General features: G+C 41.2%; 1 protein-coding gene across 1 annotated transcript in view; it reads right to left on the bottom strand.

Moving 5' to 3' along the window:
* CNTNAP5 (contactin associated protein like 5) overlaps positions 1 to 24,714 on the bottom strand; it is an 801,226-nt gene that overhangs the window by 449,623 nt on the left and 326,889 nt on the right. Inside the window, exon 4 of the mRNA XM_003792647.1 lies at positions 9,636 to 9,783. Within this exon, the coding sequence (XP_003792695.1) occupies positions 9,636 to 9,783 (148 nt within the window). The remainder of the gene's footprint in view (positions 1 to 9,635; positions 9,784 to 24,714) is intronic.

Raw genomic sequence — 24,714 nt, 5'->3', positions numbered from 1 at the left:
CCACTTGGCAGTAATTAACCAAATAGGAGCAAGGTCTTGTATGGAAAGGGGTCAACTGAAGTGTAAAATGATGGTCGTATTTCCTAATGAGGCTAGGAAGCCTGACCCTTCAATATACTTTATCAGAATGTATAATGCTTTTTCACAATTAATTAGCTTCCCATATTTAAAGACATTCAAGTAGAAGCCCTCAGACAAAAGTCCAGGTAGCCCAAATCTCCAGACAGCATGATGAAAGTGTTGAAACCATTCCAGTACATGAAAAGGCTGACCTTCCCTGGAAGTGTACAGGTCAGACATAGTCTTGAACAAGGCAGAGAAGGAGAAATGGAAGGGAGTTGGGTGAGCAGCTGAAGTATCTGGTGAAGGTGATGATGATCACAGCTAAAGCTTTTTGAATGTTTACTACATGCCAAACACTATTTCAAGCAATTGCCTATAAGAAGCAAGTACTATTATTTCCTCTGTTTTCATAGAAAAGGAAACTGGTGTCCATAGAGGACCCAGGATTGTCCAAGATTACACAACTAGTAGCCGGTTAGTCAAGTGTCTATCTCTGGCGGTTTGAGTTCAGAGACCACTTATTTAACAGTTATCTGTAGTGACTTAAAAAGTTTATGAGTACTTTAAAAACCTTTAAGATCAGTAGTCACCAATGTGAGCATGACAGCTCAGACTGAGAAGGAACTGTCAGAGTTGCATAAGAAGGCAAGCCAGAGATAATGGCTTTAAGTTCTGCTCCTCATCACGACTACCTACAAACAACAACAACAGATACTGGTATGAGTCCTGGAGACTCAGCCCAGATATTATGCTTTACTTGAAGTAGCCAGAGTAAGTATGTTAAAAAAATATATCTCAAGGCGATTCTTATGTAGAATTAGGTCTGAGAACTTGGAAAGTGAAGATGTTTTAGTCCGAGAACTAAGCTTGCTTTCCTGAAGTGTCTTAGCTCCATATGCTCAGGAATTGCAGGTTGCTGGCTTTGGTCTTGTGAACAAAAATTTCATCTGGTGACAGAAAATTGATTGGGAGGTATTCCCTCCAACACAGCTTCAGATCCCAACATTTGGCAATCTCGACTACTCTGTGCATCGCAGAAAGCACAAGGCTAGAGAAAGTATATAGAAGCAGGATCAAAGCCTGCATCAGAAGAAGCCTACTGGTTATGTGACTTTGGGGAAGTTGTTCATGCAACAAAGTCAATTACTTTGAAATTGGCTTTATTTTGCACTGAGTGCTGAGTGTCTATGGAGATATGTTCCTTGGATTTATGGAGCCTGTAACCTGGTAGTCAAGATAGGAAATTCACAATGACATATATATATATATATAATTAGCTATTTTAGGTAGGTAGATAGGCAGATAGATCTGTTCACGGATATTTGAGGATAAATACTGTAAGAGAAAAGAATGCCTTGTTTTGAGTTAGAAAAAAATAAAAACAAAAGTACATTATTTAAATTGGGGATCGATTGACATGTCTCTGAGAAAAATTATATGAAAGCTGAGTTGAGCCAAGGAAGATAGATGGAAAAATCCAGATGGAAGGAAGGAGTGACACTCTGCTCCAGGTCCCGAGTCAGCAGAGTGCTTGGTATGGCAGAAGGTGAGGTTGCTGTCCAGCAGGCCCGAGGACAGCTAGGGAGGGGGCCTTGCTGGATGGTCACAGTGGTAAGACAGCAGACACCACTGGGCCGGTGTACAGTCAGAAGTCATGGAAAGGCTCTCAGGAGGTGGTGGCTCCACTCTGATTTTATGATGATCCTGCTGGGCGCAGCAGAGATAACTCACTGACAGGAGGGATGAGTGAAAAATTCAGGTGGTGAAAAGTGTAACTGAACTGGGCTGGAGACTATGGTGAAGAAAATAAATAGACATATTTGTGATGATTTTTGGAAGTAATATTGATAGAACTTGCTGATTTATTTCAGAAAGGAAGGGAAAAGGAGATTTCAAAAAAGACTTTCATATCCATTTGAGACAACTGGGAGTGTTTACGGAGGTAGAGAAGATGACAGGAAGAAAATGCTGTGTGCAGTTGGATGGGACAAAGTTGAGTTCAGAGTTTACTTTCAGAGCCAGGGATGTGGCTCACATCTGTCATCCTCTGGGTGGCCCAGGCAGGTAGATTATCTGGACACAGAAGGTCAAGGTCAACCTGAACAGAATGAGGCCCTGTCTTTACTAAAAATGGAAAAAAATTAGCCAGACATCCTAGTATGCCTGTAGTCCCTCCTGGGGAGGCTGAGGCAAGAGGATTTCTTGAGTCCAAGAATTTAAGGTTGCTATGAGCTATGATTCCACAGCACTCTACCCAGGGTGACATAGTTGGAATCTATCTAAAAAAAAAAAAAGAGTTGGGCGGTACCTGTGGCTCAAGGAGTAGGGTCTGGCCCTATATACCAGAGGTGGCAGGTTCAAGCCTGGCCCTGGCCAAAAAAAAGAAAAAGAGTTTGCTTTTATATACTGTATATTAAATTTGAGCTCTTTATGGTATAAGTTGACATATCAATCAGGTAAACAAATGCATATTATTTAAGCTCATAAGAAATATTTGGCTGAGGATGTAAATTACTTAACTTTTCTAAAAGTCACTTCACATTTATAAATTTTAATTTTTTTCCCTGTAATATACAGGAATAATAATTCCTGCCTTGGAAGAGTGTAGTGAGGTTGGTAGTGTATGTAACAGGAAGTGAGGGAATTGATGAATTGAATGGCAATTACTCATTTAACAAAGGAAGATCACCACCTGTAGGGAAGATACTAGCTCTCTCCTCCAGAAAGGGTTTTGTTAATCACAATTCAGGATAGTTCTCCTCCCATCTCATCTCCCCTCTCTTGTAGTCTCTACAGAAGCTGCATTGTTTTCACAAAATTCTATATTGATATGTTTAATTCAGGCATCTATCTCTCTATCCTTGACTCAATGATAGAACAGGATCCATGTCCTTTATTTATTTGGCTCACCAGGCTGAGCATGTTTGGCCAAAGAGGAATCAATTTGATAAGAGAGATGACATAGTAGAAAAGACTGTAATGGAGAAAGTCTTCAATAATTCTTATGAGAAAGTAATGTAGCAAGCTAGGATGTCAGATCCCCACATATTGGATATATGTAATCGTCAGAATGAAGCTGATATAGATCAAGAAAAGGGTATAACTTGTTTGGGATAACTATTTGTAAGGATATTAATCAATTTAATCAATTTCTTGTCTTAGAATAGAAGTGTTTACCCTGTGAATTTAGCTGTAGTAACCTCTATAGAACAAGTGCTTCAACAGAAGGCTTGCTATCCACTCTGGGCACTGAAGGAGAGAAAGTGGAGGTGACAGGAAGCTAAGATCTCAGAGCTCATGACAAAGGAAGTGAAGATAGCAGTAGACACAGGTTCAAATCTGAGAGACAGCCCTGGTCTATCAGAAGATGTGATCAATGTTCCCCAAAGCAGGCAACATGCAGTGGCAGCAGAGGAACTTCCTCTGTGGACAGATGTCTACATTAGCATGAGCTGTCACTCACAAAGTGCAGGCTATTTGTTAACACTCCACTAAACGCTTTCCATATAGTGATTCGAACAGTCATAGGTAGTCTCAAGTACTTACCACCATCATTTACAGATGAGGAAACAAAGGCTAAAAGAAGGTAAGAGTGTTTGCTGGAAGGTTTCATCTTTTGAAGAGCAGGCCACCTGATCAGGCCATGTCTCCTCCACACAGGAAGAGTCTCTCTCTGGACTTCACTGTGACCACCTAAAATGCCTGCACTAGAGACAGGAGGCAAGAGGATCCTAAGTCAGCATCTAGTCCACAGGTCACAACAGTTTTTCTAGGATGAGAGCAAATTTAATTGTCAGACCTGCAATGACAGATCTGATGGCCATTCCAGAAAACAAGTTCCAAAATGGCTCTGAAGGGTGGACCAGCCACTGGCATTGGTGCCTAGCTTCCTAAGGGGAGTACTTTGACGGTAACTGTGGTGATATTCTCCAATGAGATACATAGCACTTTTTCCAGGATGAGTTTGCAAACTTAATTGTCTCACCTTCACGTATATTTATATCTGAAAGGAGGCCCCTGCAAGAAAGAATGCTGTCATTTTACAAAATACAATAAAACCTTTGAAAATGAATAAGGATGGCTAATCCTTTCTAAAAATCACATGCAAAATTAAATAGTCATTTATTAATCATTCCTAGAGTCTTTAGAAGGTGTTGGGCACTGATCTGGCCCCCAAGGGATACAGAGGTGGAACATGAAGGCAAACAAGTAATTAAATAGAAAAGCACCAGGACATGTAAACATAACAAGAAGAGACCCTGGATGGAAACATAACTCGTGAAAGGGGCCCCATGACAAGGTCCAAAGTCAGAAAGACGTTCAAAGTATTTGAGCTGGGTGATGAGCGGCAGTCAGGAGTCCTCCTGGTGAGGAAGAAAGACGATACTGCAGAAAAGATCATAGCACATATGCCAACATGGAATTGGGCAAGAAGCCCACCGGCCCCTGCACTGGGGCCATACATGCACATGGAGTGGAAGTTGAATACATGTGGGAGGTAAAGGGGGGTGGCTGCATAAAGGTACCTATGACTTGAGACTCTCAAAGGCCAGGAGGGGCCCGTGAAAGGATACACAAAGTTCCTTTCAGAAAAGTCTAGGAAGGAAGAACATCCTCAGAGAGGCTGATGAACTACCAGATGGGGAAATAGGAGAGGCAAACTGGGTTGAAGACAGGCCGGCTGCGAAGAATCAGCTGGACAAGAGGGCTTGAAAAAGAAACCTACAGACATGGGATTTTCGTGCTAGGCTTGGCGAAAGAAAAAGAAAGAAAAACAAAACAAAATACAACAAAACCAGACCCTCTGTCTGTAACTCTGGCAGATGACTGAAAGGCAGTAAGACTGCAGTTCCCAGGCTACCCTGACGTCTCCAGCAGAGAATGCTTGCAAGTGGGAGGGGCAGACTGCCTTAGAAGCAAATCATCGAAAACCAAGAGAGGTTGGAGAAGAGTAAAGACTATCTCATAGCAATGACTTTGCTCCTCTAGAGGGCAGAGTCTATGGTGAGCAACTGAAATCAGCCCAGACAACACAGGAAACAGAGAGGGGAGAGGTAGATACCTTCATCTCATACTTTCTCTCCCCTCCCTTCCTTCCTTCCTTCCTTCCTTCCTTCCTTCCTTCCTTCCTTCCTTCCTTCCTTCCTTCCTGTGCCCAGGGATCCTGTGTGCCCAACACCACAACAGAATAAGGGATTCCTGGCAGGCACAGCTACTGCCTTTGTGAAGCTTCGAGTACAGTCAGGAGAGCCACATGTCTGACAATTGCACACTTAATTGATGAAATGTAATCATAAAAAGTGCTTCAAATGCAAATATAGGACTTATCCAAGTCTAAAAAAGGTCTTATTTTGCTTTATGTCCCTGGAGCCTTGCAGGATGCTTGGTATCCAAGGTGCTAAATGAATTTTGTCAACTGAATAAATAAATAAGTAAATGAATGAATGAATAAATTAATATGCTGATTTTTGAAAAATGGTAAACCTTTAAGTCTTTCCTATTTTAGTATATGTGCTACCGAAGCAAGCACTAAACCTTTAAGTCTTAAGAAATTATATAGTGTTACAATTTCTAGGAATCTTCAGCAACATAGTCAGCTGGACCTTTGAGAAAAGGATTTATAAGTCTATAAAAACAAAATTAGTTCCCTAGAAACCAAAATGGGTTTATTAACAAGAAGTAATTCTGGATTAACATGGTTGCCTTGGCTGAGAGGATGAGCCTGCACTGCTATGTGTATCTCCCCATTAAACAGACATGTAGGGAGTGACCCTTTGTGCCTAGTAGCTTCTGGCCCTTTGAGGCCAAGGCGCCTGAGCTCTCGGCACTTACCTGCCTGTGCAGGACTGGGCAAGGCAGGTGATCAACAAAGGAGCAAAATCAAACCCCTGAGGTTCTGGTTTTTGGTAGGCCCCCAAAAGTAATGAAAACACATCATAAAACCTGGGCTAATGGTGAGTGCACAGGATGTAAGGCAGGCGACTTTATCTGGACAATCAGGATGGACATCAATGAACAAGAAATATGAGAACAAAAACATCACACTGGCAGAAGGAGCCCGCCATGTAAGTTGAGGGAAAGACTGTTCAGTGAAGATTCCACTTGCCGGTAAGGAGTCTCAATTTCATTTTAAGAGTAATAGGGATAGGAACGCTATGCTTTTTCTTCTTCTTTATTAAAAAAAAAAAGAAGAAGAAGAAAAGTAAACGTTGGAGGCTGTGGGAAAAATGGGTTTGGGGAGATTGTGACGTGGAAGCAGGAACTCCAGGCAGGAAGGAGGCTACTTGTGAACTCAAGGTGGGCACCGACAGGCTTGCTTCTGTGTGTTGGAGGAGGACCCAGGAAAACTACCATCAACTGCAGATAAGCTGCACGGAACTGGAGGTTATGGAAGAGTAGGCAGGAGGGCTGCTTCCTGGGATTCACTTCACCACTCCTGTGGTGTCATTTACCAAGGCAGGGCCATGAAAAGGAGCGGGTTGTTGAGGGCTCTGGTAATCAACAGTTTCATTTTGCTGTGTTAAATCTGAGATATACGTTATACTCTCAACAGGAAATATCAAGTAGGCAATTGCATATAGCATTCCAGAGGTCAGGCCAGGAGATACAGATATGGGGGTGATTGGCTTGTAAACGATGTTTAAATCCATAGCGCTCCATAGATTCATCAAGACATAGGGAGTAGATGAAAAGTAGTAGAAGGCTGAGAAAGAGTCCTGGGAAGGAGGAGGGATCAGGGAGAAAGGTGGAAAAGTGATAGCTATTTGAAGCAAATACTGCTGAGAAGCGTAGAGTGAAGTGGAGGAAAGTGATGAACCCACTGGATTTGTCTTTGTGGAGGTCACTGGTGATCTTGAGTGAAGTATTTTCTCTATAATATTCTGCACTAGTCAGAGTTCAGCCAGTAAAACAGGACCAGTAGGATGCATATACACAGAAAAGATATTTATTGCAAGGAATTGGCTTATGCAATTGCAGGCTGGCTGAGCAAGCCTGAAGTCCACAGGGCAGGTTGTTCGGAAGGGTGCAGTAGCAGGCTATAAGCGGACTCACCTCTTCCCAGGGAAATCTCAATTTTCCTCCTGAAACATTTCAACTGATTGGATTAGGCCCACTCAGGTTACCCAGGAAAATCTCATCACTTAAAGTCAAATGATTGTAGAAATCATCCCCATCACAGCAGCCCTTAGATTAGCATTTGGTTGGGTACACAGGGCCTGTAGCCTGGCCCGGTTGTGCATTAAATTATCCATCAAATACATACAACTGACTGGACTCAGCTGCAATGTTAAGAGAGCAGGCAGAGACGGCAACTAAAGACAAGTGTTGGAGCAAAGCCACGGTTTGAAGAGGAGAGGAGAGGTAGTTGCACAGTACTTTCCGTTGCTCTGTTGGTTTTTGGTTGTGTGTGCAGCTAAGTTTTATATTGATAGGAATAATTAATAGAAAAGCAGATACGACAATGCTGAAAGGAAGACACAGTGAGGTGCTGGTTTTAGATAGAAGCGGAGAGATGTGATCTCCCCGACACTCCAGGAAAAAGAAGCACCAAAGCACCAGAGCCAGTGCTTGAAGACACAGGGTGCCTGCTTCAAGCTCCCCACAGAGAAGTGCACCAGCAACTCCCCAAGGAGGTGAACTTCCCATCTCTGGCAAAGTTGACCAGAAGGCAACTTCTCCCCTCAAAGAATGTGGAAGACCTTGATCCTACAGGGAGAGAGGTAGGACTCCAGGACCTCAAAGTCAGGAGTTCTTAGCTTGGTTCAGAATTGAGTCTCACCATCTGTGAAACTTTTAACACTGGAGAACAGGGGTGTCCCAACTTGTTTTTCCTCTGCTATATGGTGAAAGAGTAAGAGTTGTCTACACAAACGCTAATGAAAGCTGACTAGCAACAAACAACGTCTGTGCATGATTTTCATGATATCGAGCACCACAGACAAACAAAAAACATCTTCACAAAATCAGCATGGGCCCCACAGGCCACAGTCTCTACAGTGCAGAAAATATGCACGTGTACATTGTGGGCTTTTTTTTTTTTTTTCCTGGAGAGAGGGTCCCAGGTTTACATCAACACCTCAAGGGTATTCACCACCAGGAATCACTGAACATGCCACTCAGAGGTTCTATCAAGCCTATGGTCTGTGATATGACCTGATGCTACGACTCCTCCTGCACGGCGTTAGTGAACAAGGAGCACATAAGATAAAAGCAAGTGACCAGACAGGGAGGAAGCAGAAGTACAAGGAAATGTTAAAGAGCAATAGAATTCTCAGGTCAAAACAGAAGGTTGGCATATGTTATTCACAAGAGCCTTTTTAAAATTTCAGCATAAAAATTTCATGCAATATTTAAAAATAAACCTCTTAGTGAAAATTTGTCCTTTAAGAAGAGTTAGCAAGAGGTTCTGGGTGCCCCAGAGATCCCCGGAGAGGACGCACATACCCTTGTAGGGATTCCCAGCCTTATGATACAAGGGGTAGAGTAGTAGGTAATCCCTCCTGGGCTTAGTCATTTGTTGATGTGTCTGTTCTAAAATACATTATTTTTGAAAGTGCTTATTCAAGATGAATGGAATCATCTCACCATTAAATCCCCTCCTGCAGGTCTTTATTTTTAGCAGACACCCTATGCCCGCAGCTTATTTGTAGAGCCTATCAATATTCAATTTTTTGAGTCCCCATCCTCAGAAGTCATAACCCAGTATGTGTAGGATGGAGCTAGGCAAATAGATTTTTTTTAAAGAAGATTTCAAAGGATTCTGATGCAGTCATTCAGTTGATCTCACTATGGAAAATAGTAGCCTATCTCTTATTAGGCACTCCAGTAACCAAAAACAGCACCTCCTGCACTAATCTAGGTGCAAGTATTAGTGATCAAAAGTGTTCATGTATCAGAAGTCACTGGGTTTTTTGTCTATAAGAACAATGTTGCTGCTTATGGCAGAAAATTTATTTACTGTGATTCAGTGAAGTTCTCTGTAAAAAGCCTGCAGACAGAATGATAGGGATGGGGACTTTCCCTGAATAACTTTGACCTTACTCTGGAGTGATGACCAGTTCTACCCATGTTCACGACTTTCCCATGTCCAAGATGGAGCTCTACTTTCAAATTCCCTACAGACCATTCATAGGTGAGTGGGAGTAAGGCATATTTACAAGACAAAATCACTCCATAAGCTATGCCAGGTTGAAATGTTCTTTCCTCTTCTTCTAGGACACGTCAAGAAGAACATTTTTTCCCTCTGAGTCTGTTGTGGTAGGGAGAAGACTTCATAATATCTCACCCCAATTCTGGGGAATAACTGAACTTACATTTTTTTTTTCTTTTATTGCTAAAGAAAAAGGATTGCTCAAACCCCCAAGAAGTCTTACCTTTGAGCTTTTATCATATTATCACCACCTAATTTATTCAGTCTAAATTAAAAGAATTTATCTACTTTTGGATTCAACTTCATATTTTCAAATTTAAGTCAGTATTAAAGTAACGATCACTCTCAGTGCAGACAAACTGGTATTCTCTGGACAGTACTGCTCTCGCAGAGCAAGACTAAAGATAGAGTGGGTACTTACTGTAAGAGCACCCGTAGACCTCGACCCTCATGCCGATTTTTCCACTTGGATTCCATTCCAGAGGCACGAAGCGAACAAACCGGGCCCGAACTGAATGCAGGAGCTTGTGGTGCACCACGCTGTCAGCGTTTATGTTTCCTGCAAAGGTCTGTGGAGAAGAAAGGAGACACTGTGAGGTTAAACAACTTCCTTTTTAAAAAAATGGATGATGAAAGTTATCCCAGCAAAGTCATAAGACGTAACACCTAAAAGCTTTACAAGGGTAATAATACAGTGACGTTCTGACGTCCCTAATGTCCATAATCACTGTGGAATGGGAGATAACTGACATCTGCTTTGAGAAGGAAAGGCTTTTATTAAAGTAATTGTTACCATTAATTGAGGCCAGTCAGTACACTAAGTACTTCCCATTACCATTATCACCATTTTACAGATTAAAAAAAAAAAAAATCCTGAAGCCTAGAGAGAGATAAAGGAAAGGAAAAAAAGATCTCTGAATCACCCAGCTGGCTAGTAATCCATCTGAGATTGAATTCCAAGTTTGTTCTATTCCAAAGCTCATGTTCTCTCTACAACTTCACACTCCACAATTATCCCACTGATATCACAAGAGGGAGACAATACAATTCCGATTAATATGTTGTGAATTTTACCATTGCCTTGTGAATTTTAGGCAGAGGAACACCCAGCACAGTAGCTATTTGATCCACTAACATTATGCTTCATAATTTATATTTGAATGAATACTTATTAGGGGGAATTTTTTCTTTCTATAGAAGGTATCCAAAGATCACATTTAATCTTTTCTTTAAATTGGAATAACATATTATTGACAAAAAATTTTGTCATTTTCATCATTTTGAAGCATATAATTTAGTGACATTAAGTATATTGTATTTACATTCTTGTGCAACCATCATCATCATCCCTCCCCAGAACTTTCCCATTATCCCAATCATACCTCATCGTTAAGATTGGATGTAAGCTAGCGTACCAATTATGAACCATCATCTACCTTCTTTTCAGCCTCAAGTGTTCATAGATAAAGATTGCTTGCTGATGTGCAATCATCACCAACCATTAAAAAAGATCCATTGCTTTCTCAAATGGCCAAACTGTACACAAAGTAAGAGTATTTCATCTATTAAATGGAATCCATTTTCAAAGACCCTAACCTTAACCGTGATTGTATTTTCACAACACCTGTGAATCTAGAGTATGATGAATAATCTCTTGACATTTCTACTACACACAAAACACCCACTAGCTAACAGCTCTAAAATTAGGCAATTGACATAATTACTATTATGCATCATAAAGTGGCTTATAAAGAAGGAAGCTGCTCACTTTCTATTTTGTGGTTACTCCTGGAGCAAGACTATTATATAAGAGGATGACTTGGTGGAGAGAAATTTCTTGAGATTCAGATTCAGCATTTCAGCCCACAGATTGTCAAAGGTTTGGCTATTTTCATCCAAATGAAGAATGATTTTCTCTGGCAGCACGGCTCTCCCACATGTTCTACTCCTAACTTCAGCCAGTGACTTGGGCAGGAAGCTGTATTCCAGCCCTTGCTTACTGAGAAAGGCCTTCTTCCTGTGGAGTTTAGTTCTTGCTTCAAATTTCCTGGTCTCCTTTTCATTTTCATAGGTGTGGGAAAGAAGAGGGGAGATGAGTTCTGGTGATTTCCCTTTGCTTTAGAAAGCATGAAGGTATTTTGTGTCTATCTGCAACCTAACTGGGGAGCCTTTCATCCAGCACTTTCAACTGACCATGTGCCACATCCCACCTCCCAGGCATGTAAAGTCCATGCTTCCGTAGCAACATTTATCTAAACTAGATGTACAACAGAGACTACTCACACTGAGAGCGATTGGTTGCCCCTTTCTTGGTGGAAATGGAAAATTTGGAAATGGAATATTTGTAGATTGAATATAACTTAAAGTAATATTTAAAATCTGATCGTATACTCCAGATAAAAAGGCTTATTTATGATATGTCAATGCTTTATATGAGTTTATCTCTTAACTCATGTAGTGTGTGCTCTGATAAGAAGAGATCCTAGAGTTTCATTCAAAGAAGGCAGCTTTCTGACATGACTGCATGGTCCTGAGCAAGCAACTAAAGCTTTCTGTTTTTCAGTATTTCACAGTCTTATGATTGTAGAGTCTCAGAGTCTCAAAGTCCTGCTGTCTCAGAGCCACAGTATGTGTATTGTGTATTTGCAGTTTCACAGTCCAAGCAGAACCAAGGTCTCACAGTTATGAGATCTCAGTGTGTAATGTGTGGTCCTCACCAGTAGGTCAAAGACAATCAGCTATGTACAATGCAGGAAGCTGTGAGCTAGCATAAAGAGCAGAGGGAGATCTTCTTGTTTTGTGTATTAAAGTCACTGTTCTGGTCAAAGCCATCTCAACTGGTGAACTTAACATGTGAACAACAATAAGAATGACAACCAACTTCTCATCAGAAACAATGGGGATCAAAAAATGCCCAAAGTAGGAAGCTATCAACTCAGCATTCTGTATCCAATGTTGGGTCTCAGCAAATGATACCCAAATATGAGACTTCAAAATGCTATACTAAAGAAGCAGCCTCAATTCTCTCTGACCTCCCTTCTGCCCTTTGCTCTTGTCTTTCTATCCTCTGTCACTTAGGAGGCTGTCCTCTGAAGTTCCCTTATCTATCTAAAGACCAGACCCTTCAAAGAGGAACACGATGGATGGCCTTTGATCCCCTCCCTGAAATTTAGTTTATCAGAGATTAAAATTCATATCACAAATAGACTGAAAATTACATACCACAACTAGAGCCCAGGTAAACTTTGTCTCTGATCCTATTTAGTTCCCCCCAAAGAATTATTCATTAACTTAATGAGCACTGGGCACATTCTTTCTCTCCAAAATTTATTTACTACTCCTCAAAATGGCAACATTTCCCACCATCTTCTCTTCCTTTAAGAAGAAGGGTACATAGTTTCTGGACTTCATTAAGGCATGGGGTAATCATTCTCCTGTGATTCCCCCATTCTTAAACATGTGGATTGAATTTATATGGTTTTTTCTCCTATAAATCTTATTGTCTGTTTATTTTCAAGGAACTTTGAGATGACTGAGGGGAAGCTTTCCCTTGGGCCCTACACCAGCAAATATAACTTTCAAATATGAAAAATAAATACAACAGTTTAATTTAAACAAAAAAGAGGTAATTTATTACCTATGAACCTTAACTTCTAAGAAATACTAAAAAAAAAAAAAAATTCTACAAGCTTAAGAAATTGATGCCACATAGAATTTTCAGCATACAAGAGGGAATGAAGAACCCTCAATCTTCTTATTGTATATTTTTTCCAAAGTAAAAATAATCAATAAATCAATGGGTTGTCTGCCCCCACCACCACCCAAGTTTGTTGGAGCACTATTTGCAATAGGAAAGACATGGAATCAACCTAAATATTCATCAGTAATAAACAGGTATGCACAATAGGATACCATTCAGCCCTAAAAAAGAATTAAATTTGCTATTTGCAGCAACATGGATGGAATTGCATGTCACGTTAAATGAAATAAGCCACACGTAGAAAGACAAATGTTACATGTTCTCATTCATTTCTGGGATCTGCAAAAGTGGATTTCATAGAGCTAGAGAATGAATCGTGGATACCAGACTAAGAAAGGATCATTGGTGGGGAGAATGAACAGAAGTTGGATAATGAGTACAAAAATCAGTTAGATAGAAGGAGTAAGTTCTCATGTTCCATAGCACAGTAAAGTGCCTACAGTTAACAAGCATAACTGTTACAGTATACAATACTGTATGCTGTACTGTGTATTTCAAAAGAGATAGAAGAAATGACTAAATCTTCCCAACACAAAGAAATGATAAATTCTCTAGGTAATAATGGGTGTCCTAACTACCTTAACTTGATCATTACCCATCTATGCATGAATCAACATATCATATGGTACCCCATAAATATGTACAAATCTTATGTATCAATAAAAAAATCAAATGGTAAATATGTACATAAATATTGAAGACTCTTTTTCTCTCCTAAACATTTTAAAAATCAATTCATAGTTTAAAGAAAACTAATACACTGTAATGTTCTATGTATGTAGAAGTGAAATATATGTCAATAAAAACATAAATTATGGAAAGGATAGTAAATAGAATTATGCAAGTGTGCAAAAATCAGAAAGGATACAAAAAAATCTGACAAAACTATCAGTAAAATTGCCATAATTTACATTCATAGAATATTCCAGTGACTATAAATTATATATTGTTTGCAAGTGCAAATAGTACACTTATTATTACTACACAAGAGCATATGCTACAAGATAAAGTAAGTCTCAGTTGAACCCGTATAGTTTTTTTAATCATAATTACATTAAATTGTGAATTGATAATAATAAATGATCTCAATAAACCACAAATATTTGGAATTTGATAAACACACTTCTAAGCAACTCATAGGTCAAAGAAGAAATCATATTGGAAATTAGAAAGTCATTTGAATTATGTAATGATGAAAAATATTGTAGGAAACTTTGTGGATACAGTTAAAACAAACCTTAGAAGAAAATGAATGATGTTAGTGTTTTGTACATAGAAAGAAAATATAAATTTAAAAATCAAATTTCCACTCCCACAAACTAACAAAACTTAGAATATTAATAAATTTGAAGGCCACTCAGCAATTAGAAATAACCAAGTACTGATCCTTGTACCAACCATTAGTTGACCCAAAGAAGTCAGTCACAAAGCAAACACACAAAATTCTGTAACAGGCAGAACCAAGCTCTGACACTGGAAATCAGATTAGTGTTTTTCTTCACCTGATCTTAGCTGAAAGGCGAAGAAGCTACTGATGAGTACTTTTCTTGGTGACATGAGACAAAAAATGACTGTAAAGAACATTCATCAATTTATTTGGTCAAAACATCCCTGTGAGGTAGGCAATCTTTATTATCTTCATCTTAAAGATAAGAAAACCTAACTTTGGAGAGGTTAAGTGAGAGCCTAAATCATAAATATGAGTTCCGACATTCAAGTTTATGAACTTGCCACCGTGTTTTTGGCAGCACCATACACATGATGAGCTGCTTACACTGGCAGCACCATAAAAATAACGTGGTAAGGTTTTATAACCTCGGGATATCAGAGTCTCCCAGCTGTGTTCATGGCTACACACGTGGTGTCTTCCTGAGTGGCTTTGGTTATTGTTGTTGTGTACTTGTGTGTGCTGTCGTGAGAATGTCAGGGCTTGAATTAGAACAATGAACAAACATCAAATTTCTTGTTAAACTTGACAAGAGTGGAAGTGAAATCAGGGACATCTTAGTCCAAGTTTATGGGGACAATGCTACGAAGAAAGCAGCAGTGTACAAATGGATTAAATGTTTTTCTGAAGGGAGAGAAAGTGTCACTGATGAAGAGAGGTCAGGATGACCAGTCTTGGGAAGAACTATCAAACTGAGGATCAAAATCTCTGGCTGATGGTGAGAAGCAGAGCAGACCAGGTGAACAGTGCTAGGGAAACAGTTAGAAAAATCTTGTCTGAAAATCTTGGCATGAGAAAGCTGTGCTCTTGCATCATGACAATGTACCAGCTCATGGGCACTGTCTGTGAGGAAGTTTTTAGCCAGTAAACAACTATCTGGAACCCTCTCCCTGCTCATGGGATCTGGGCCCCAGTGACCTTTGTCTTTACTTGGAGATAACGGTAATAATTAAAGGAAGCCATTTTGATGACATTCAGAGCATCAGGGGTAATAACAGCTCTGATGGCCCATTCCAGAAAAAGAGTTTCAAAATTGCTTTGAAGGGTGACTAGGCACTGTCATCAGTGCATAGCTTCTCAGCGGGAGCACTTTGAAGGTGATCGTGGTAACATTCAGCAATGAATTATGGAGCACTTTTCCCTAGGATGAGTTTGCAAATTTGGTTGTCAGACTTGTTAGTCCTAAGATGAGAGATCACCATAAATTCAGACTTATAGAGATTATAGAGATTCTGATCAGATTCCAGTAATGTTTTTGCTTCATTCCCATTATCACCTCCATATTTAAGTTGAGTCAGGTTTCTGCAACCGACTAATTGCCATAGCTGCCACCACAGCCAGCATTTTCAAGGTTCTCCACCAGGGCAGCCACTTGCCAGGTTCTTTACATGTTAGTTCACTTGGTCCTACTTGGCATCAAGGAAAGTTTGAACCAACTTTCCCCCTACATGAGAGCCCGACCCCCACCCACACACGCATTTAATCCTTCGACTCTACAACCCATTGTCCAATTGTGTGGTCAGTTAATATATAGTGTCACTCACCTTGCTGGGGAGACCTTGTGACTCAGAGAGTAATACGATGGACTCTGCACAATCAGCAGGTCCGTGCCATTTCCAATTCTGGGAGATGTTACACACACTACTCAGAAGTTGTTTGTTTCTCCTCTCCAACCCCACCCACTTCAAGTAATGTTACACTGAATTTGGGCATAGGCCTTTGCAATCACAATGAGGTGTCATTATACATGTAGTAATTGCTATTTAATATTGTGCCTGTGCTGCTTTTTTATATCAAAATAAAAGTTGGTTTTATTTTAGAGAAAGAGAAGAGAGTGGAAGGAAGAGATGAGAGAGCAGGAGTGAGCGAGGGGAGGTGGGGTGTGGTAGCCTGCAGTTCTTACTGAAGCTCTTCCTCGATTGATTTCATCCCTGTGCAGGAGTTTGTCTTTCTTTCTCTGTAATTAAAGAACTTGAAGCTCAGAAAAATTAAGTTCCTTATAAAGTCACAGAGATAGTGAAATTTACTCTTTTAAATTGTCCACTGTGTATGGCGTAAATATTATAAAAGAAAATAAACTCATAGATAAAGATCACAGAAGGCGTGTACTGAGGTGGAGCAGCATCAGGCTAACCGAGAAATGGAGAGAGGAAGCGTGTCAGAGTGAGCGTGGGGTGGCCCTGGTCTTCGCCACTCCCTCATTCCTTGACATCAAACATCATTTTGGTTCATGAACAGAAGAGCCTTCCAGTAGGTAAAACAGTGACGCTAACTGTGGATCAGTGCTGGGACTGGTCAGTGGGACTGGCCAGGTCTGAGTGAGGGGCCACCAGCACCACTGGTTCAGATCCAAAGAATGCACTGTATTCAACCAACCCACACCCATAACTTTGGCAGTGAGACTACAAGCATTGGGGGGCCACCAGGGAGCTGAGGTGAATTTGCTTAGCTACAGTCTATTCTAGAAATAACAGGTACAATAACCAAATTCCACAGCAGCGACCTTGACAGGGAATATCGGGAATTCTCATGGAGACTCTTTTTTAAGTCTTATGCTCTGCCAAACACACCATGCTGCCCAAGGGGCCATTTTATGAGAAGCAGCAGAGTGGGAAAGAAAAGAGATGAGCTTTGGGTGCTAATCTTAACAACCCTGCTGATTCGGTCTGTCAATCCCGGCAAGCCACTTGGACTGTAATTGCCCTGCGGATATAGATTGTATCCTATTTTAAACTGCAATGTCTAGGCCAGTGCATGGAACACTATTTCTTAAAGGCATGTTGAAATGGGTTTTAGTAACCTGAACCAAATTTGTGTATTTCTTTCCAAATCTGTGCATTTACAAACAGCATCTTAATGTTGCTTGAAATTTTATTAGAGGCTTATGGAAGGGCTCAATAAATAGATGAACTAAGGAACATAAACAAACTTTTCTGAATCTCGGTTTGCTCATCAAGAACATGATGAAAATAAAATCTCCAGGGAAGTTGTCAATCTTACAGTCAATACATATGCAAAGGTTCTTTGCCCCATATGTTCTTAGCAATAAAAACAATATTCTTACACAGAGCGAGGCAGAGAGGGAGAGGCATGTTCCAACAGGAAATGCTTGTGGAAGTATCTTTGCATCAGAGTGTGCTTGGCAGTGGTGATCAATTAATTACACTTAAATGTTCTGAATGACATTCAAAGGGCTCTGCCCCCAAATGAGTGGAAACTGAAGTTAGGGAGGGCCCAGCCCGCAGCTGATTAGAAATGCATTTTCTCTTATTCAAGAAGATATATTTAATAAGGCAAAGGCTAATTAACATGCAAACAATAGAGTTAAAGGTAAAATTGATAAAATGACTCAGGCTTCTAGGTTGCAAACTGCTATGCCCAGTGCGTGCAAATATGGATTCTGGACAGGTATTTAGAGGCACTAAAATGAGAGATAGCTGGTAAGCATTGGCTGTTATTGGTAGCTGAGAGAAACTCTGAAATGGTAGATTTTAGGAAGTTAGAAGCGAATTAAAAACTGTCAAATTCTTCCTTTGTTCTTAATCTTTCTTGCCCATTATAAGTGCATGTATGTGTATCCATTTGTCATTCACAGAAATAGTTATTTGATTAGAAGAGCACCCAGAACTTGATTGCTATGTGAGAATCAAGTTGTACCCTGATAGTTGCCAAGAGATGAGGACTGATCCGTGCCACGCCTGCCCCTGTCTCCTGTGCCAGATTATGGGCTTCAAAGCCTGGGAAACACACAAGGATTTCAGGGAGCAGTAGAGAAAAACTGTCATTCCCATCTGATCTCTACCACTGGTTGAGGGGAGCTGGGCTTCTGTAGCTCACTCAGCTGAGCTGTGCCTGTGACAATTGTGTGCTGGTGTTCTGTTCCCTTCTCCTTGGAGTCACTGCCAACTTGCACACTCACTCCGTTCAGGTTGTGTAACGGCATCTCGCTTACTCTTCTTTACCTGGCACTAGACATGCCCCTCAGTGGGTATTGGAGCTTCTCCTTCCCCGGCCCAGCTGTGGCCCAACCTTCACAATGCATGTCCTGCTGTGCAGTCAGTGGCCACCCTGCATTTTATCCTCCTCTCCCTGTTCTGACTGCAGCTGTCAGTCTCTGGCACATGGTGGGGCCCCTTCAGGAAAGGAAATATAAAGTGAGGTCCTAACGTCTGCTACTTTGCTATTCATTTACCCATATGAAAGTTTCTGATGCAAACCTTCTCAGCTATGAAGCCTCCTGCCACAGCAAAGGAACCCCGTCCTAACTTACCCCAAATATTCCTTTTCATTCCCAGTGGTAGGGTATCACAGGATTACCAGCAGAAGGCACTCAGTAAGCGGTAAAGATTGTGGCAGGTAATGTCTTCAATTTAGTGACTTTCTCCGGGGAGGCACTAGTGTTGTTAGAGTGATCAGCATCTCCCCCAGGCAGAAAAATTCAGCTCCCCTAAGGTGCAACCCATGGTCAGGGAGCATGTGGGTCTCTACTCCAGCTCCCCCCATAAAAATGACGGGTTCTATGGCCTTTCTCCCCATTGTTCTTCTAGTTTGAGGAACTATACTCCCCTGTCAACTATTTACAGTAATACTTAATAACTTAAGCACAAATTGAAAGTCAGTGAATGTCATGAGTTATAATCACCCAGAAAGGGCACTGCTCAAATTATTTTAAAGTAAGTAGAAGAACCCTCCATTCACCATTGGCTTCTGCCTATTCATAGTTTTAACAACTAATCACCATTGATTTGGAAAGAAGTTTCTGAAGGAAGCGGTTCAAAATTCTTCCTAGACTAATAGAAATCTTATGTCCGTAAGTCATCTCTCAGCTTTCCTATGACAATGAGTGTAAGTGTCTGTGTCACTTATTACTAGAAAATGAAATACGACAAATGAGCATAGAAATCATGTATGTCGGGCCAGGGCCAAATAGCACTATGGCTCTATTGCCCGCTGGCCTGGATGATGCAGACGTCTAATTATTCTTAGAGACATTATGCATATAAAGATAAATATTTGTTAAATCAATGAGTACAGACATATGACACCAAACTCCTCCGATCCTATCGCTGTGTTAGTTCTGGAGTCCTGATCTGGTGTGACTCCTGCTGTGCTGTGTATAAGGGGTAATGAAGTGACTGTTGACAGAAGTGTCATATATTTACGTTTCCATCTCTGCGCTGAGAGACATAAGGACGTGAATAACATGTCAGGCAGCTGCACCGTGTGCTGTGTGCCTGGAAAGGACTGAGATAACCACTTAGCTAAACCAGACTTTTCACATTCCACTAAGAGGAAATGAAAACGCCTTGGCCCTTTGGAGAAATGCATAGAGAGCTTTCTCGACGTTCTCAGTGATGAAGTCAGGTACTAGGGCACAGGAGTTGGCAGAAGAGCCTGACCATCCATTACAACAACCCAGCGTTGAGGAGAAACATTACAGCAAGGGCAAGGCCCCAAGCTGGAAAGGGACTAACCTACATGTGCAGGGTAAAGCCTGGGGACAAAAGAAAAATATGGAAACCGAGATGGAAAGACTACCCGGCTGTGGGCTCCTTTCCGTGCCTGAGTGCACTGCTGTGGCGATAGCAGGACATCCTGCCATCCTGCCAAAGGTTGCCCTCCCCTAGCACTCTCTCTCTCTCTCTCTCTCTCCCTTGCTTACTTGTTCTTCCTGCACTTAACACCAACTGCCAAAATAAATAATGTTTGTGTGTGTGCGCTCACGTATTTGTCTGTCTCTTGGCCATGAGACTGTAAGCTGCATGAGAGCAGATTCTTCTCTGGAATCACAAGTGAAAGAGGTGGCCGGCACACATTTGTTTCAGGAATGAAGGAATGACGTCCAGACTTTGCTTCCCTCATTTTTTGTCATTATAAAACTGTGATTGTATCATCTTGCATTGCGAGGAAATAGTGTTCCGTAGAAATGGGAACATGGTGTCGTAAGAGAAGAGCTTCTTGTTCAAAGCTTTCGATGGAAAAACAAAGGATAGGAGTTGTGAGACATTTTTCCCAATACAACATCATTCGTTGAGGGGGGGACTGGAGTGACACAACAGTTGAGGGCTCTTTCTACCACCACAGTTGACTTCAGGGATCTTAAAACTCAGACCAGAGTGCTTTGGAAAGGCAAACGAAGGTTCAGTGTCCACGGATGAACAAACCCTGTGCTCTCCAGCTTATCAGAAGCTACCTGAGGGGAAGGAGTGGGAAGGGGTGGGCAGGGCCCACGCTGCTCAGAGTCTTCCTCCACAGCATTCTGTGCTTCCGTGGGTCAGCACGTCACCCCCACGAGCTGCCCACAGACTGGGTTCGGGTTCCCACTGTTCTTTATATTTTGTTGACCAGAGAAGTGGAGACTGGCGCCCTGAAGACCAAATGAGAACTCAAAGGTTCCAAGAGGCTCCCATTCTTCTTTCCTTCCCCAGGCTTTTCAGGCTCACTTCCAGCTGTCAATGTCCACACCAGCAGATAAGCCCCACTTACCTGTCCTGCCGCCGATTTTCTCCAAAGATAATTTTTAACTTTCCTGGATGTGAGCCTTGGAGGAGATAGCACATTCTCATTGAAAAGGGGAACATGAAAGCAGACATCCTGCGCCCTTTCATTCCCGTTCATTTCCCTGAGATTGCAGTCTCAGACTAGCACTCTACAGAGAAGATAGAAGCTCAGCATCAGCCTTTGGCAAAACCATGTCATAGGCCGAGTTTATCGTGATCTCCTTCTCTCCTCCTTCACTTCTTCATTCCATTTCTGCTCTTAGCCGACTTTCAGTTTTTTTCTTTTATATTGTAAACGAGCACTTGAGAGTTCAAAAGGGATGCTTGAAGCACAAGAGATTAAAAAGGAAAAGGAAGAAGAAAGGGAAAAAGAATTACAAGCTAGAGAAACTAATTTCTGCTGCCAGTTTGGTTAATAAGTGGAGACCACTATTATTTCAGGGACAATATTTGTTGCAAGCTTTGAGTTCTGGGCCCTGAGTACATACAAACCTGAGAGAATAGCTGGGGTGGGCTTCACTTCCACCCCACCTTCATTGTCTCTTCTGGGATCACAGCGACGGCATCTAGCCTACCCTTCTGTCTCCAGTATTATTTCCATCTGATCTGACCAAACAGTTCATCACCGTTCAGGTCAAATACACATTCTTAGCATGGATTATAAAGCTCTCTGCTGTTTCGAAAGGTTTCTCCTGCTGATTCTTTCCTCACTATAGCTTCCTTCCACTCTATCAAATCTTTAGGTTCCCTCAAACACACAGCAGGACAGCAGACTCATTCCTTAAGCATCTTCTCCGCTGCACTGTGTCATCCCACACCCTCTTTGTTTATGCCGATGGCACTCTCCTTGCTCATTCCCATGGTCTCTTCTGTCATTACAACGCATCAACAAAAGACTAGAAAGTCTATATTTAGCCTGGTCTCCTCTCCTAGATGGAAAGCACCTTGAGGGCCGCTGCTCTGGTTCATTTCTATATCCCAAGCCACCTTCATAAGCTCTAGCACCCAGGAGATGGGAAATGCTTGTCTCCATGAATTCAAAGGAACTTTAGGTAAACCACAGTATAAAGAAAGGAGGAGACACTAAAAGAAATTTCTGATTGTCATTATCAAGTACAAAAATGTGAACATTTAGTCTAATCCAGACAGCTGTCATCATGAAATTATTTCCTTTGAACTAAAGATGAATGTGAAGATTGATGCCAGCATTTTGCTGACACCTGTAATAAAAATACTGACTTATTCATTTATTTATTTTTGTGACAGAGTCTTACTATGTTGCACTCGGTAGAGTGCTATGGCATCACAGCTCACAGCAACCTCAAACTCTTAGGCTTAAGCAATTCTGTTGTCTCAGCCTCCCAAGTATCTGGGACTACAGCTGCCTGCCACAATGCCTACCTATTTTTTTGTTGCAGTTTGGTCAGGGCTGGGTTTGAACCCGCCACCCTTGGTATATGGTGCTGGCACCCTACTCACTGAGCCACAGGAGCTGCCGAAATGCTGACTTTTTCATTCTTCATTTCACTCTCTATCCCTAGGTCTCCCCTGAGAAGTGCCACTGAATCACTGGCTACATGATGCAGTCTGAAGCTTCTGGACTTTGGAGGGAGGTGCCCTTGAAAATCACCTCCAACTATTATTTCAGGTGCAACTTTAGGCCATTCATATCATCTTTCAGAATTTTGGTGTTGTCAAAAATATAAATATCATATAAAATGAATATGTTTATTTCCTAGAGCAACATAATATAGTGATAAACAGCTCAAAATAGGAGGACTTGGAGGAAGGTGTTATAAACTAAATGTCTATGTCCCCCCCAAAACTCATATGTTGAAATCTTAACCCCCAATGTCATGATATTAGGAGGTGGGGCTTTGAAGAGGCACTTAGTTCATGAGGATGAACTCTCCCATGACAGGATACTGTCTTTATGAGATAAGGAAGGGTGCTAGCTCTCTCTCCCTTGGCTCTACACCTTGTGAAGATACAAGGAGACCACAGCTATCTACATACAGGATACAGATCCCAACCAGACACTGCATCTTCCAGCATCTTGACCTTGGACTTCCTACCCTCCAGAACTTCAAATAATAGATTTCTGTTGTTTCAGTCTATTGCAAATTTGTGACATCAAACCAAACTGACCAAAACAGAAGGTCTTCAGAATTTCCAACCTGCACCAAATGCTCACATTACTTTAATAAAAAAAAAAAGGTTGCTCATTATGCAAACTCAAAGTCAAAGAACTCCTCATCCTCCCTTATCAACAAGAATGTCACTTATATTTTCCACTCTATAGAAATGTTTGGGAGTTTTTATCTCTGTAACATAGTGATGCCCTAAGACAGAGGGCTGAGACGCCTGGAGATACAGTGTCGCTCACTGTTAGCTCCTGCACAGACTGACAGCAGACAAGACAAAAAGGTCTGGAGCAAAATGTCGGAGAACCTGAATCCTAACCCGAAATCTATGTTATGCAATTCTTCTTCTTGTTGTTGTCATTGTTGCCAGGTCCACAGAGGTATTGGACCCATTTATACAAAGATCTATCTACGGTCTCATTCACATTACCAGTGAATTGACTAAGCTAAGAAATCCAGTGAATGTTTATTTATTTCCATGGCTTTGTGGAGCATCTAGAGATAGCTTTCATTTAGAAAAAGTGTACAATTGAAAAAAAGACCCTGACACTGTATTTAAAGTAGCAAGCTATTTTTGAATTGACAAATTGTTTAAAAAGAAAAAAAAAAAAACGCACATCAGTGATGCTTTCTGTAGCCTGTATTTCATTTCAGTCCTTTACAACATACTTATTAAAGCATTTCTTATCTAAAAATAAAAAAGAAGGAAAATAAGACCCTTAGAACTGTGAATTGATTAGCCTTCTCTGTAGTTTGCAACAGCGATTCCACTGCTGACATTAATCAGGCTTCCAGCAGCTCCCTTGCACTAAAACCAGGGAGGTCTGCATACCCCATATCGAATACAGAGGATTAATGCTGGATAAATGTGTTTGCACTTTGCTGTGTTGAGGACAACTCAGGCCCTATTCATACTTTGCTTTATTGCCAAGTTTAAATAGTGAATTTCAGACTGACCAGCTTGCTCTATGTATACTTGGTCTGACTTCATCTTTGACAATGGTTTGAAATACGAGTGAGGTCTCCTAAGCTGGCTGGGTTCTGTTTTATGAGTCTCATTTCTCATGATCCCTGTGTGTATTGGAAATTCCAAAACATTAGAATGACCCATCATCACTGGCCGTGCACACTACATGCACCTTGTTTCACCACCTTTGTGCTCTGCCAGCCTGGTGTGGCAGCATGGTGTCAAGGACAGGCTCCACAGCCCACAGCTGGGGTCACGTCATTGCTCTCCCATCTGCTGGATGTGAGAACTTGAGCACATACTTTCTTTTCCACCTGGAGGGTATTTCTCAAATGTCTGTTGAGAGGATTTGTGTGTGTGTGTGTGTGTGTGCGTGTGTAGAGATACACATGTGTATGTATTAGCTAACATGTATACTAATAATTTGGGCCAGAATTATTCTATGCCATATACATTGGCACAGTGCTTGGCTATTGCTCAGTATAGCTCTATCCTGAAGTATGACATTCTGGCAGTGTCTGACCCAAATAAGCATCAATTCCTATTATTGCTAGTTCCACGTGTTTAGTTAAATCCTAACTATTTTGTAGGCTCGTGTCAAAGACGGACTCCTTTATTAAACAAATCTGAATTTCTCAGGCAAGAAAGAAAGTGGAACATCGACTGGACATAAAGAATGATC

This window comes from Otolemur garnettii, unplaced genomic scaffold, assembly GCF_000181295.1.
Source record: "Otolemur garnettii isolate 467f Iridium unplaced genomic scaffold, OtoGar3 scaffold00059, whole genome shotgun sequence".
Taxonomy (NCBI): domain Eukaryota; kingdom Metazoa; phylum Chordata; class Mammalia; order Primates; family Galagidae; genus Otolemur; species Otolemur garnettii.
The sequence above is the reverse complement of the archived record's forward strand: the minus strand, read 5'-3'. Positions and strand labels throughout refer to the sequence as shown.